Source organism: Oncorhynchus tshawytscha, linkage group LG30 (genome assembly GCF_018296145.1).
Source record: "Oncorhynchus tshawytscha isolate Ot180627B linkage group LG30, Otsh_v2.0, whole genome shotgun sequence".
Lineage (NCBI taxonomy): Eukaryota > Metazoa > Chordata > Actinopteri > Salmoniformes > Salmonidae > Oncorhynchus > Oncorhynchus tshawytscha.
Window position 1 is genome coordinate 8,087,798 of NC_056458.1, and position 15,177 is coordinate 8,102,974.

At 42.6% G+C, this 15,177-nt stretch overlaps 2 protein-coding genes across 3 annotated transcripts; both read left to right on the forward strand.

The window, feature by feature from the left end:
* The first annotated feature begins 1,559 nt into the window (after nt 1-1,559).
* Nucleotides 1,560-5,347, forward strand: LOC112228137 (UAP56-interacting factor). The gene is made up of 9 exons (XM_024393261.2): nt 1,560-1,933; nt 2,476-2,640; nt 2,763-2,899; nt 3,034-3,119; nt 3,746-3,836; nt 4,141-4,187; nt 4,286-4,360; nt 4,510-4,618; nt 4,766-5,347. The coding sequence occupies exons 1-9, from the start codon at nt 1,804-1,806 to the stop codon at nt 4,892-4,894; spliced, it is 969 nt and encodes a 322-aa protein (XP_024249029.1). The 5' UTR covers nt 1,560-1,803; the 3' UTR covers nt 4,895-5,347.
* A 2,075-nt stretch (nt 5,348-7,422) lies between these two features.
* On the forward strand, nt 7,423-15,067 carry LOC112228855 (U2 snRNP-associated SURP motif-containing protein). 2 transcript variants are annotated; one of them, XM_024394555.2, is made up of 24 exons: nt 7,423-7,542; nt 8,183-8,276; nt 8,359-8,470; nt 8,573-8,682; nt 8,765-8,832; nt 8,926-9,020; nt 9,134-9,198; nt 9,349-9,514; nt 9,637-9,842; nt 10,466-10,509; nt 11,542-11,646; nt 11,742-11,808; nt 11,900-12,069; nt 12,213-12,375; nt 12,491-12,570; nt 12,672-12,759; nt 12,877-13,005; nt 13,171-13,351; nt 13,464-13,538; nt 13,618-13,681; nt 13,802-13,949; nt 14,110-14,220; nt 14,336-14,556; nt 14,647-15,067. In XM_024394555.2, the coding sequence occupies exons 2-24, from the start codon at nt 8,190-8,192 to the stop codon at nt 14,774-14,776; spliced, it is 2,685 nt and encodes an 894-aa protein (XP_024250323.1). In that variant the 5' UTR covers nt 7,423-7,542; nt 8,183-8,189; the 3' UTR covers nt 14,777-15,067. The 2 variants fall into 2 exon arrangements, with proteins under 2 accessions (XP_024250323.1, XP_024250322.1); XM_024394554.2 differs by lacking the exon at nt 7,423-7,542 and adding an exon at nt 7,746-7,864.
* The last annotated feature ends 110 nt before the right edge of the window (nt 15,068-15,177 follow it).

The window sequence follows — 15,177 nt, forward strand, 5'->3', positions numbered from 1 at the left end:
TCAATCAGTGTCTGGGAAACCATCCCTTAGCCCATTAGCAGCAACATCAATATTAGGTAGGGACAGAGCCATAGTGAGGCAAACTATTCTCCAACTTGGCATTAACATTACCATGACATTAACATGTTTTATTGTGGCCATGGAATCTTTGGGCCAGCATAACACCCAACAAAATTATGTCAGGTCCCTATGAGTGCTTTTGAACCCAGTTTCTACTTCCAGCATTAAGATATCCTGTGGGAGCAGCAAGAACATTTGGGTAGTGAAGTTGCAAATAGGTCAAAATATTTGCTACATTGAAATTAGGACTGGGATTGGTATGTTTTATTTTGTTTCACTCGGAGACTAAAAAACGATGGGAAAATGGGCTTTATGCTCACGTTAACTTTCAACCTTTCAGCAGAGGTGGTGCTATCTAGTAGATTAGAAAGTGTACAACACAGGGGTATCCTGTACATGCACCACTATTCAACCGTATCTGGCTGCATTTACACAGGCAGCCCAATTCGGATCTTTTTTTCACTAATTGGTCTTTTGACATCTCTGATGTGATCGATCAAAAGACCAATTAGTGGGAAAAAAGATCCGAATTGGGCTGCCTGTGTAAACGCAGGATTTGAGACTTGAACCACGATTAGGGCCATGCTTTTTGGTCGGTTTTTTGGAGGGGGCACTTAGCTTTTACCGTTATTTCCAGCATGATCCACTAGGTTTGCTGCAGGTTAAAAAAAAATCCTAGGAAATATTATACAGAAATCCATAGCTTATTTTTATTTAGAAGAAGAAAAAATTAATTCCCACAAAAACAATTTAAAGATATAAGTGAATTTATGTCCATCATCCCCTGATTCAGAATATATCATTTTCATAGTCATGGCATGCTTTGTGTAAGCAAAATATATAATTCGTATTATAAAAAATAAAAGACAGATACAGAATATGCCTTCTTCATAGTCATGGAATGCTTGGTTCAATAGCTTTCGATGAGAAAACGGAATATCCACAGAATATCTGATATAAAACAAATTTTTACCTCTGTGGCCTACCGGACCTTTTGGAATAGAGATACACGTCTTTTCTTATCAGGGAGAAAAGGAACATAATCACGTCTGTGCCATGACCTGTCTGTAAACTATTGGAGTTATAAACAGGTCCCAATACAGACCTGTATGATTAGGCATTTGAACATTTTGCACCTGGAACTAATCACAACTATGTATTTCCCACCAAAACTAAATTGTGTGGTTTGATTAACCCTCCGTCTCCAAAAATGCATTGCTGACAGGCCGACATAAATGTACTGTCAGATAATGTTGCTGATAGTGAGACTATTATTACGATCATTAATAATCACACCGGGTGATGTCTAATGAAACATATTGAACCCACAGAAAGACTTCTGTTGCACACAGTGTCTAGGCCTACTTTGTAAAAGGTCTACCAAGTGTTTTGCTTGCCTAGAGGCCTAACACTACTGTTAGAACATGAGCTATTTTAGGCTCCGTCATGCAATTGGTTGAATTCATTTTAGGCTCCGTCATGCAGTTGGTTGAATTCATTACAGGGTTGGGTTGCCTCTTTTCTGGACATTATCAGCGCAGCAGACAAACTTTACCAGCTGCCTAGGAGCAAGAGGGCCCCAATGTATGAGAGAATTTTGAGTAAAATATAGTGTGTAATCTTTTTTGACCATTATCATTACTTTACTCGTGGAGGAAGATATAGGGTACATTTGAGACCATAATAAGTGAGAAGTCCATACAGGGCGTCAAAGGTTTGCCCCCTGCGTGCGACACAGGAATAATGGACATCGCAACCACTGCAGATGCAGCCACTGCCAAACCTGAACCCACTGCTATGGAGGAGTCAGATCCGCAAGAGCCCCAAGAGCCCCAAGAGCCCCGCACATCGGAGAAGATCGACTTGTCACTAGGTTGGACATTTTCTCATGATTCTTTGCAGTGTGCGTGTTAACCAATCAAATGTTGTTCCAGTAAACAAAGCATAGTCAAGTTCGTGTCTTCATGTGTTCCATAGTGCAACGATAATTGCTATATTATTCAATCTTATTGAACAATAAAACAAAATGCATTCGACACAAGTAGGCATCTTGGTGTGACATGGACCTGCACCACACGTTACATAGCCTGCACGTCAACAATCTGATTTCTTATTCTCCTTTACTCTTTATGCAATATGCCACTTTAAAGTGTAGTGCTTTAATGGAGATGTAGGCCTGCTATTAAAACACCATCCAGTTGAGATCTTAGGGGAGCTCATCCATTATTGTCATATTGAGTTGAACATTGCAGACATAATGCCACTGTAATTTTGGACCCCATTAGCTCCCCTAACATGTAATGGATTCGGCTTCTCAAGTGACAAGTTAAAGTGAGCGATTCCAGCTTGGAGTGCATGCTTCAATTGTCAATGACTACTCTCATCTGAAACACAGCTTTACTTTCCTGTTCCCAGATGACATCATCAAACTGAACAAAAAAGAGAACAAGGCCAATAAGGCTGCCAACAAGGCTCGGGACCGACGCACCACAAGCAAAAACACTGTCCTCAAGAAGCTGGACAGGGCAGGACAACAGCAGACATTTCCTTTCAGACGTGGCCCGTATCAATTCCAGCAAGGTACGCCTACTGTATTGGTCGCGCATCACTTTACATATCCCTCCATATGAAGACATTCATCATTACCATATCATCACCCTCTTGGAGAAAGGAGCTGATTGTACTATACCTCTTTTTTTTAGGACCCTACAAATCACGTTACATGGGACCCCCCATTCCTGGCTATTACAGAGTAAAGCCATATCTCAGAAAGACTTCTTTTGGAGCACATCACCTCAAAGGTGTGAGCCCTTTAAAAAGACCTCCTTTGAACACAAAGGTATGTGCACAGAAAATAACTGATATTTGCACTTTTCCAATATGTGAATATGATGCAATGTAGTAAGTGCACACACTGTTGAGTCCAAGTTACTGGTCAGATGTGACAAAAGGATTATTTTTTTTTACCCTCAGGAAGGAGCACAGTTCGGAAAACGTAAACCGTTGTTCAAGGGTGCGTTTTATCAACCATACAGAGGTCCCCCAGGGGCTTTGAGAAGGTACAGCATGTTTGCTTAATGCATTATCACAGCACTTTTATAATGTGTAAAATTCTCTTAGACTCTGAAATGGCTTTCCTTCTCTCTGAGCACATGGGTTTTATGTGTGCATGGGTTTTATGTGTGTATAGTATATACATGATCTGTATGCATGGGTTTTATGTGTGTATAGTATATACATGATCTGTATGCATGGGTTTTATGTGTGTATAGTATATACATGATCTGTATGCATGGGTTTTATGTGTGTATAGTATATACATGATGTGCATGTATCTCATTATGTTATGTTTGTGTAAACACAGGATTTGTACATCAGGTGTGCAGTTAAGAAACATTCAAATGGGTAGCTTCAGGGTCAGATGGACTTGAACTTTGGGAACCTACTCTAGTCTTATGTAAATGTATGAAGGCCTGGACTCCTTTTCTTCCAATATGGAAAATTATATTAGCAATTTACTGAGTTATGACATGATTTTGATAGATAGGTTTATTTGTGAAACACATTGATTCCATTTGTTCACAATTCCATGCACTTTTAGGGATTTCGCTAGGGATATTGTTTGTCTTTTTCATTTGTTTCGTACAGTCTCTTTATGGGCATGATTCTTGTGTCACTGTATTAGGCCTCCTCCACAATTCAGAGGGCAGAAGAAGCCACCATTCCAGCCCAAACAGAGACAGGGCGGTGTGAAGCCATTCATCCTAAACAGAGGGGTATTTTGTTATTTTCACATTTATAACACTTATACACAACCTTTAGTAGGCCATGCTATTCAGAGGAATGAATGTACAGTATCTCTGCACTTACAGTAAGAGCCATGCAAACAGAGGTCATGTTCAGCATGAGTAAAACAAGGCATATTACTGGGTACTGTTCAATGAATACTGTTTTTTTTATGGTTTGCAATAGATGATCATAGTACGGTGTCTAATACCTACAAATTCATCTGAATGAATACACAGAATAATAGTAAAAGAAACCCTTACATGTACATTTATCGTCTTCCCCTCCTTCTAGTTTCCTGTGGCAAATGGAAAAATGGATAAGTACCAAAAGGTTAGAAGGTGAGATAACATCACTGTGGTTGCTTGTAACAAATAAACCAAATTATATTGGTAGTATTGCTCATTATTATATGTTCTCATAACATTACCTGCAATAGCTGGAAAAAGGCGCCCTCCGGTGTTTCTACCTTGACGGTGTCACTGCCCAACTCCAAAGCCAACTCAGAGCCCGCGTGAGTTGCACATACATTAGTACACACTGCAGCCATGTTTTACAGAAAGGACTTTGTGGGTTCTGTCAAAAACAAACGTTTTATTACGAATTATGTGCATTCAAAAGCTAATCCTTATCTGTCCTGTGTCTTTACCTGATCTCTCTCAGGGCCAAGGCTAAGCAGGCCACAGTGCTGGACCGATCCAGTCCATCAGGGGTGTCCCCCCAGCCCAAAGGCATCCCTCTCAGATTTAACTTCAAGGCCACTATAAATCAGGTGATATGCCATTACCAGTATTTAGAACATTTCAATGTCTTTAGCATAGAGAGCCTATGAAATTCAGATTCTAATTCTGTCGTTCCACCAGCTACCTTCTCCTTATAAATAATGAATATGTCACCTTGACTGTTTCCTGGTTTTCAGACGGGAGTGACCCTCAATGACCGCTTCACTGGTATGAGGATCTGGGCAGGCCTAGGACAGGGTCCACAGAGGGGCAGTGGCAGGGGAAGAGGCAGAGGCCGAGAAGGCCGGACTGTCATCCTACAGTGATCATTGTTGAGGACCTGTGCTGTCTGTAGCCTATATAAAAAAAAACATCTCATTAATCCCCCTGTTAACCCTTCCATTATGCTCACATTTTGAAGACATTTTATATTGATGTTTATTTTAGTATGTATGGCACGCATTTAGTTACTTCTTGTTTACAAAATGTTTGGACCTTGGAAAAAGTCTAGACATTCAATGAATTAAATGACAAGTGATAAAGAGCTGAAGTGACAGGCTACACAGATAAATATACTCTTCATATAGACGGTAGAACACATTTATTTTGGGAACCATCATGTGAAGTTAGGACAGTGATCTCAGCCTGTTACCCAAAGTATTTTTAGCTCTTGTTAATGGGGTTGGCATGTACAGTGCCTTCGGAAAGTATTCAGACCCCTTGACTTTTCCCACATTTTGTTAGGTTATACAGCCTTATTCTAAAATTGATAACAAACAAAACAATCCTCATTGATCTACACACAATATCCCATAATGACAAAGCAAAAACTGTTTTTTAGAATTGTTTGCTAATTTATCAAAAATAAAAAAATATCACATTTACATAAGTATTCCGAACTTTTACTCAGTACTTTGTTGAAGCACCTTTGGCAGCGATTACAGCCTCGAGTCTTCTTTAGTATGACACAAGCTTGGCACACCTGTATTTGGGGAGTTTATCACCATTCTTCTCTGAAGATCCTCTCAAACTCTGTCAGGTTGGATGGGGTGTGTTGTTGCACAGCTATTTTCAGGTCTCTCCAGATATGTTCGATCGGATTCAAGTCCGGGCTCTGGTTGGGCCTCTCAAGGACATTCAGAGACTTGTCCTTAAGCCACACCTGCATTGTCCTGGCTGTGTGCCAAGGGTCATTGTCCTGTTGGAAGGTCAACCTCACCCCAGTCTAAGGTCCTGAGCACTCTGTAGCAGGTTTTCATCAAGGATCTCTCTGTACTTTGCTCCGTTGATCTTTGCCTCGATCCTGACTAGTCTCCCAGTCCCTGCTGCTGAAAATCATCTCCACAGCATGATACTGCCACCACCATGCTTCACCGTAGGGATGGTGCCAGGTTTCCTCCAGATGTGACACTTGGCAATCAGGTCAAAGAGTTCAATATTGGTTTCACCAGACCAGAGAATCTTGTTTCTCATGGTCTCAGAGTCTTTAGGTGCCTTTTGGCAAACTCCATGCGGGCTGTCGTGTGCCTTTTACTGAGGAGTGGCTTCCATCTGGCCACTCTACATAAAGGCCTAATTGGTGGAGTGCTGCAGAGATGGTTGTCCTTCTGGAAGGTTCTCCCATCTCCACAGAGGAACTCTAGAGCTCTGTCAGAGTGACCATCGGGTCTTGGTCACCTCACTGACCAAGTAGTTTCTCCCCTGATTGCTCAATTTGTCCGGGAAGCCAGCTCTAGCAGGAGTTTTGGTGGTTCCAAACTTATTCCATTGAAGAATGATGGAGGCCACTGTGTTCTTGTGGATCTTCAATGCTGGTACCCTGTGACTCGGCACAATCCTGTCTCTGAGCTCTACCGACAATTCCTTCGACCTCATGGCTTGGTTTTTGCTCTGACATACACTGTCAACTGTGGGACCTTATATAGACAGGTGTGTGCCTTTCCAAATCATGTCCAATCAATTGAATTTACCACAGGTGAACTCCAATTAACTTGCAGAAACATCTCAAGGATGATCAATGGAAACAGGATGCACCTCATCTAAATTTCGAGTCTCATAGCAAAGGGTCTGAATACTTATGTAAATAAGGTATTTCTTATTTTTTAAATATGTTTTCAAAGATTTCTAAAAACCTGTTTTCGCTTTATCCTTATGGGGTATTGTGTGTAGATTGCTGAGGAATTGTTTTTATTTAATCCATTTTAGAATAAGGCTGTAATGTAACAAAATGAGGAAAAAGTCAAGGGGTTTGAATACTTACAGAAGGCACTGTATATGGAGGCCATTTTACATTATGTTTACAGCAGTGCCTCTGGAAATGTACTGATAAAATGTCAAACATTAATTTTAATGAGACTATGCAGTTGTATGAAATCATGAGCAACTTGTGTATTTCGATTTTCTTGATTACTCACTATCGTTCAGTTGGTCACATGAGTTGTAAATTCACTTCGAAATATAGCAACTTATTTAAAAACGTAATATTAATGTTTCATTTATTTGGTAATCAACACATTTTCTATACATGTGGCCTACTTGTACTTACATGTGTATTGAGTAAAGATCACACGTCCCAAATGTTTTTGGGTTTACAATAGATTTAATTAAATATAATAGATTTTATAGCTAAATAACATTGCATGTTTGTTATGATATTATGATTTTATTATAGCCCACTGAAAGAGCCGACAACTCAGGTGTGGGGTCAACTAGATATCACAGCCACAAAGTAGCACAGGCTATAGAGTAAACATTTATGAAAACATACTTGTGCTTTTTGGTCTTAATTTCAGGTTAGGCATAAGATTAAGAAGGTCAATTGTGGAAATGGGCGGAGTTTACGACTTTGTGGCTGTGTTAATTAGTGACGACCGTTTTATTGGTCAGAGCGAGAAGTGACATCGCTTTTCCGCTATGTCCATTTTTGTCTATTCAAAATGGTGGAGCAATAACAAACGCATTGTACATTTCTACGGTAAGAAATGTGTAACTTTTAGTGTCAATGATCCATACTTACTGCGATGTAGATCATTCCAAACAAGCTTTTATTTCATTTTTTTTTATTGCAGTAAGTTAAAAATGATCGCCGTAGCAAAGCTTTACGCCAGATCACACGACATTCATGCGAGATTTGGCCTAACGTTAGCTACCACAGTGATTGTATGAGGGAGGGAGGGGGGGGGGGGGTTGTCAGGGCTCGTATCAGCAGAGATAGCTAGCTAACTACAGTACGGAAGCAAATGATAGCCGTCTAGATATTAATTAGCAAGGGTTCGTATCTGGCGACAAATGTGCAGGTAAGTTACAGTCAACAAATATGATGACGTGTAGCTAGCCAGCTTTACAATGTTAGGCGGATGGCCACATCTAGCTCGCTACTGCTAGCTAAACAGCTAGTTTACCTACCTGGCTAGCTACAGCACTTTGCTAACTATGCACTATACACCTGCAGATGTAATAAGTGTGCGTGAAGTTGCATATAGCGAGCTTTTGCAAATGGGCACCCACAGTTCCAGAAGAACTGTAACTCGCAACAAAAATACAATACGTTTGTGCGTCGGGTGTATGTACATTTCCTCCACTGACACTGATACGGTATTTCCGTTTATTTTCAGTATCAGCATGGCAGACAAAAATGGCAAGAAAGGGAAACCTGTAGGTGTTAAGAGAACATTGACCAAGAGAGAACAAGAAGATCTGAAGAAAAAGGTAAGATATTTGACCCTTTATAGATATCTGCAACAAAGTGTAGGTCTATTCTTACCATTTTAAAACAATATCACATTTCCAGGAACAAGAAAAAGCAGCTGACGTTTTTGAAGAGTTTTTAGCATCTTTTGACAGTAACGACAAAAGTGGGGTGAAAACGTTTGTTCGTGGGGGGATCGTGAATGCAACTAAAGGTGAGCAGAAACATGCTGGCTAATACAGCTCTGGTGGGGTCTATGTTGCGAACACTTATTTTAGTGCTGCATGGTTACTCTTTCTATTAAATTATTTTGCAGAAGAGGAAGCAGCAGAGGTAAAAAAGAGCAAGCTTTACCGACCGAACACGAAGTTTACTTCAGTGTCCCAGAATGTCTCACCAGCACACTCTTCGGAAGTCAGAAGGCCGGTGAGTCACCATGTGAATCTCTTACTGTAACCAAGATAATACGATACATTATTTTGCCCCCTTATGTTTGTCTGGTCCACAGATTGTTAAAAAGAAGACAGAAGAGAAGAAGAAGAGCAACCTTGAACTTTTCAAAGAGGAGCTAAAGCAGTATGTTTTTGACACGCCGTAGTAAATCATGTTTCACTCTTTACTTGACCAATTTGTAGTTTACATTTTTGCATAAAATGACTGTTCTCGTAGAATACAGGAGGAACGTGAAGAAAGGCACAAAAAAAAGAAGAATGAGCCTGGAGGAGGATATGGAGAACTGGACATACCACTAACACGACGATCAAGTAAGAGCCAGATCTGTCCCTTGCGGTGGAAAAATAATGGCCTTTTTTCCAAATCAAAGATGAACCCTCAGTAGCTTTTACATGTTTAGCTGAATATGCACGTCTTCCTCCAGTATTTGATGATGACCCAGCAACACCGAACACAACGAACCTGTACATTGGCTGCATTAACCCAAAGGTAAAGGATCTCTAATCTGCTTAGGATGTTTTGACAAAGGAGATATAGTCTAGCTTGTTCTTCTTTTGTTTGGGATAAGTTCAAATGACTTAAATGCTGACTGCATTTTTGTGAAACTGTGTTGATATGATACTTTATATAATGTGACAGATGAATGAAGAAATGCTTTGCAAAGAGTTTGGCAAGTATGGTCCCCTGGCAAGCGTGAAGATCATGTGGCCCCGTAGTGACGAGGAACGTACCAGGGTCACAAACAGAGGCTTCGTGGCCTTTATGACCAGGAAAGATGCAGAGAGGGCCTTGGCTGCTCTAGACGGTGAGTCGGTGATAAGAGAATATTAAACATACTATTCGGCAAACGCTGCCAGATGATAAATGCACTGTCAAGTGTTCCATTGACCGTGGCTCATTGTAGGATCATTACTCCTTTTGCTGCAGGTAAAACAGTTTTGGGTTTTGAAATGAAGCTGGGATGGGGGAAAGCTGTTCGCATCCCTCCCCAGCCTCTCTATACACCCATAGGGGTACTGAAAATCTCCACACCCCCACCCCCCTCTGGCCTGCCCTTCAATGCTCAACCCCGAGACCGCTTCCGTAATGACTTTACCAAGCCATGGGGCAGGTCTAAGGAGGAGTTTGACAAGGTAGGTTGGTTCTTTTTTTTTTAAACACCTTTGGGAATGTGCATGGTTCTTTTTCAAGGTTATATTTATTTGTTTTACACTACAGTTAATTTGCCAATTTTAGGTGTGTTTGTAGCGGATATCCTATGCGGGGTGATATTCATCATAGGATCAATCAACTGGACATTGCTTAGAATTGCATTTAGATGCACACACAAGACCATGTGATGGTCATGTTCTGAAGTAGCCGTTCCGAGTTTAATTTCTCAGTTTAAATTCCAGTTGGTTTGTCCTGTGGTGCATGTATAGACATGTTATGAATCTATTCCGTAGTCTAGTAGTGTTTTAGGATATGTCCTAAGACAGGGGGTTTGACCCAGATGGAGTTATGAGGCATTGTTACAGAAGCATATGCATTCAAAATGTTACTGTAAAATTAAGAGGGTGGGGATATCCTACAGTATAGATAATTGACTTATAGTGTAGCCGTCTCTTGAATGTGGGATCTTTTTCCCCCATTCAAATAATGTATAGCTGTTACTGCTATCGTCGTTTTCTATGCTGTATGTATCCTGCAGTGTTTCATCTGTATATATACTCACTTTTTTTTATATCTTCACTATTTGATTTGACTTCACGAACAGACTCTGTCCGAAGCCGTAGTCAAAGTGGTTATCCCAACAGAAAGGTACACACTCTCTATCCATTCTTACTACTACTGCTACTACGACTGACCAGCCGTTCTCACAGACAGAACACAGTGTTAGAGGACAGAGGCCCTGCCCTGGTGTACTGTTCCTGTGTACGTATGTGACCGACAGGAAGCCCCAGTCCTAAGTGCTATGTCTGTATGTACATGACTAATGGGAGAGGACAGCTGAGACTGTAACACTGTTTTTGTGCTTTTCTCCCTACATGTGTCTCATAGTTTGTCCTGTTCTAACATTGGTCTGCATTAAGCCATCTTGTTGACAACATGGCCTATATTCAGGGAATTGGTGACCCCTGCTGCTTAGGACTGGGGGACCTGTATATGACTAGTAGAGGGGCCATGGTTCTCAGTTTAACATGGTTAAAGTGAACCTCTGGCCTAGTAAGCAAAGCCCTCCGTTTATTAATTAATGTCATTAATTTTGTAAATGACACCATTGTAATCCTCTGTCGGGAAACTAGATTGTTAGACTTAAGTGAGTGTTGGAGTCAGTGAGTTAGGCCTATATCCAGTGAGACATACTGGTACTAACTTCAGTGGCAACCTTGGTTCTTCCTATCTGGGTTGGCTGAGACACTGCAGACAGATACAGCTAGAAGGCAGATGTGTTTTAGAATCAAATCAGCAGTAGCTAATGGTAGTAAGTAATGTTGTCACTATCACATTGTCCCACTTTTTCATTTATACACAATATTTGGGGGGAGAAAACATTCTAGACACATGACAAGGAAACACGTCACGATCGCCTTCTGATGTAGCTGCGCACTAAGGACAGACAGTCTCCCCCACTCACTCGTGTGTGTTTGTGTGCAGACCAACACACAACATATCCTCAACATTGCTGTGACAAATGATGGCAGAGGGACAGTGTTATAGAAGAGCGATGGGGAGGTTAAGGGGCTTAGTGCCAGTGTGCAGGGAGAGCTTTGACATGGCCACTGGTCTGAATGAGGGGGGGGGACAAGTCACACTGTCTGGTCTCTCATCCCCTCTCCTTTTACTCCACAGGAATCTGTTGGGCCTCATCCACAGGATGATAGAGTTTGTGGTGCGTGAGGGACCCATGTTTGAAGCCATCATTATGAGCAAAGAGAAGAACAACCCTGACTTCAGGCAAGGCGCCATTGCTGAGCGTTCCCATTCCCTCTTGTCGTATCAATGATCATATATATTTTGAAACAAACCTTTTAAACTATTGATGATTTCAGGTTCCTGTTTGACAACAAAAGCCAAGAGCAGGTGTACTACCGCTGGAAACTCTACTCCATTCTCCAGGTAGGTCATGCCCTTAATCTGACCTGGCTACACCTCTATGGCCAGGAGTCCATCTCACTGCTGTGCCTCATCCGTGTCCCTCTATCTCCAGGGCGAGCCCCCCAGTGAGTGGAGGACGGCAGACTTCCGGATGTTCCGTGGGGGCTCCATCTGGAGGCCGCCCCTCCTGAACCCCTACCTCCATGGAGACGAGGAAGCGGGAGAGGAGGAACAGTCTCCCTCTCAGGAGGAGGAGCTGAAAAAGGGCCAGCTGAAGACCGAGTGAGTGTAGCTGTACATACAGGGGCAGAGAGGGAGGTTCTGAGGCAGACTGAAGATGAAAAGTGCTCTCAGGAATGTTATGGGAAAACTGACTGGTGAAATTCAATGTTCTCTGGGCAACAAAACCTGTGTGTTTATTCCAGGCACAGAGAGAGACTGGAGACACTGCTGAGAGGGCTCACCCCTCGTAGGGAGGATGTTGGTGATGCCATGCTGTTCTGTCTGGAGAGAGCCGAGGCAGCGGAGGAGGTGGTGGGGTGCATCGCGGAGTCCCTGTCTCTCCTTCAGACACCACTGCAGAAAAAGGTCCCTCACCCACTTCCTGTACATGGGTCCATCCTAAGAATCTCACATGTGCATGATCAACCACATTCATGTGACATGCTACTCACAATCGTCATGTCCATCTATATTTCCACAGATTGCCAGACTGTACCTGGTATCCGACATCTTGTACAACTCCTGTGCCAAAGTTGCCAATGCATCTTATTATCGCAAATAGTAAGAAGTATTTTTTTAGATAAGTCTAATTATAGAATACACACGCTCGGTGGTCATACATACGGTGTCTGAGGGTTTTCACTGTTTCTTTGTTCCTTCAGTTTTGAAGCAAAATTGCCCCAGATATTTGGTGACATTAGTGATGCATATCGAAACATACAAGCAAGACTACAAGCGGAACAATTCAAGGTAATAAATGTAGTTTTTTTTTTAAATGACAATGCTTTATTACCCCTTTTCAAGCTTGTGTTTTGTTGCCTTTACTAGAGCAAATACATTAACACATCTATGTTTGTCTTTTCTTAGCAAAAGATAATGGGCTGTTTCAGGGTCTGGGAAGACTGGGCCGTCTACCCAGAGCCCTACCTGATCCAGCTGCAGAATATCTTTCTGGGTCTTGTCAAGGCAGGAGATGAAGTGATCGAGAGGGTAGAGGTGAGCTGGATCTCAGGACTGGACCCTTCCTGGACAAGACCTGGAAAATAGTTTGGATCAATGCCTATTTGACTGATGACTGCTACATTCTCTGATAGTGTGTGTTTAGAATGCAGCTAGAAGCAGAGCTGAATTTCGAGTCATTGGTTTATGTGGTTCTCTCAGGTGGCGTCTCCAGACCTGGATGGAGCCCCATTGGACGGGGCACCGTTAGATGGAGCTCCGCTGGACGACCTTGACGGCTCGCCCCTGGCCTGGGACCCTGCCTCCCTGGATGGGGTGCCTGTTGACGACATCGACGGAGTTCCCCTGGGTGCTCCCATCGATGACATCGACGGAATGCCTTGTAAGTCAATTTGGCCGATTTAAAAAATATATATATATATTTAATTTTTTATCTGTGGAAAAACCATAAAAGATTTAAGCTGTGGACTTGATGTATGTTTTGTGTTTTCCAGTGGATGATCTGGCCCACTCCAAAGTGGCTCTGTCTAAATGGGAGAGGGTGGATGATGCTGAAGCTCTCCCACAAGGTACTGTACATGTTCAGCACTGTAAACCCCACAATCACATCTCTACTCCTATCCCTCACTCTGCCTCTTCCTCTTTCAGCTAACACTGAATCCAAATGGGACAGTGTGGGAGAGCGATATTCTGGGGACAACACGAATGTAAGGTAAGTATCTGGTGAAAGCCGTTGACATTTTTGGGAAGGCAACTTTTTCCTGAGTTACCATCATTGTAGCTTGTTTTGCAGTAGAAGAATGGCTCTTCCTCATCTTCTCTCCCCCTGCAGTACTAACACTAAGGAAGGAGATGGCGAATCAGAGGGTGACAGCAGCGATGATGACAGCCCATCTAAGTACGACAGTGCTGACTTCAAGAGCTCCCTCAGTAGTTTTGAGATGTCTGAGAGCAAGAGGAGCCGGCTGAGAGAGCTGGAGGCAAGCACACAGTCTACTGGCACCAACACAGTACCACACACACTGCAGTAGTAATTCAGTGCGGCCATCCGACAATACATAGGTCTTCTATAGTGCTTTTATGCAACAATTGGACCCACTGTTCTTAGTGTACGTATAGTATCTATTGTCTTTGCTGCAGGTGAAGGTGATGCAGTTCCAGGATGAGCTGGAGACTGGGAAGAGGCCCAGGAAGTCCGGAATGAACATGCAGAAACAGGTGGAGCACTACAGGAACAAGCTGCTACAGAAGGTGGGTGTGCTTTTATGTCGTACAGGCCCTGCAGTAAAGGAAATGGCCGAGGGGACCATAAAGCTGCAGTTGCACCTTTGACCCAATAACTCACCTGGCTGCAATTGATCCTCAGGAGTTTGATAAGGATGACCAGGAGAAGAAAGAGCGATCCACGCCGAAGTCAAAAGACAGATCAAAGAAAGAGGAGAGGAGAGACAAGACTGAGGAGAGCAGTAAAGGACGGGAGAAGGAGAAGAGCAAAAGGAGTCAAGACCGGGACAGGAGCAGGGACAGGGGACGTAGTAGAGACACAGAGGAACGGACACAGAAATACAGAGGACATTCTCCCTCAAAGTAAGGCCTGTGTTCTATTTAATGTGTTCAGTATTCTCTCTCTTATATATATATTTGGGCTGATTGATTTATCACCTACCTGTCCAACAGAACAAAGTCAAAGTCTCCCAAGAAGTCCAAGCGGTCCCGGTCGCCCTCGCCAGCCAGGAAGACGTGGAGGAGGTCTAGCTCCCGGTCACCACACCGCTCCCACAAAAAGACAAAGAAGAGCAAACACTGATCCAGAGGCCTGGACTCCATGCGACTCCCATGGACTGTCCTGCTCTGCCAGTGATTACCATGACATGGCCCCACCACGCTCGTTTCCTCACAATGCCTCTGAACTGTCAGCTGTTTGTTCCCCTCTGTACCGATATCCTGATTGCGGCAGTCAAGATTTGGCAAGTTTTTTTGTAAGATGACGTTTGAACATTATTTGTACAGTTGTTGTGCCGTTTGTTTTTAAACCCCATTCAGATTATTGCGACTAGTCCCTGAGATGTCACAATAATAAATCACTATTGGCATTGTGTCCATTGTCCAAGGTGGGGAATTAATTAGTGGAGGCTACCATTATTGAATCACCACATGTCACCTGTCCAGTCATTCTACCTTTCATATTGAGGCAAACGTTTAGAAAGG

Excerpts from the sequence above, each read along its gene's own strand:
- LOC112228137 (XM_024393261.2), top strand. The coding sequence starts at position 1,804 with ATGGACATCGCAACCACTGCAGATGCAGCCACTGCCAAACCTGAACCC. Across the intron at positions 2,641-2,762 it reads CCCGTATCAATTCCAGCAAG|GACCCTACAAATCACGTTAC; the intron begins GTACGCCTACTG and ends TCTTTTTTTTAG. Across the intron at positions 3,120-3,745 it reads CCCCCAGGGGCTTTGAGAAG|GCCTCCTCCACAATTCAGAG; the intron begins GTACAGCATGTT and ends TCACTGTATTAG.
- LOC112228855 (XM_024394554.2), top strand. Across the intron at positions 13,950-14,109 it reads GCCGGCTGAGAGAGCTGGAG|GTGAAGGTGATGCAGTTCCA; the intron begins GCAAGCACACAG and ends TCTTTGCTGCAG. Across the intron at positions 14,557-14,646 it reads AGAGGACATTCTCCCTCAAA|AACAAAGTCAAAGTCTCCCA; the intron begins GTAAGGCCTGTG and ends CCTGTCCAACAG.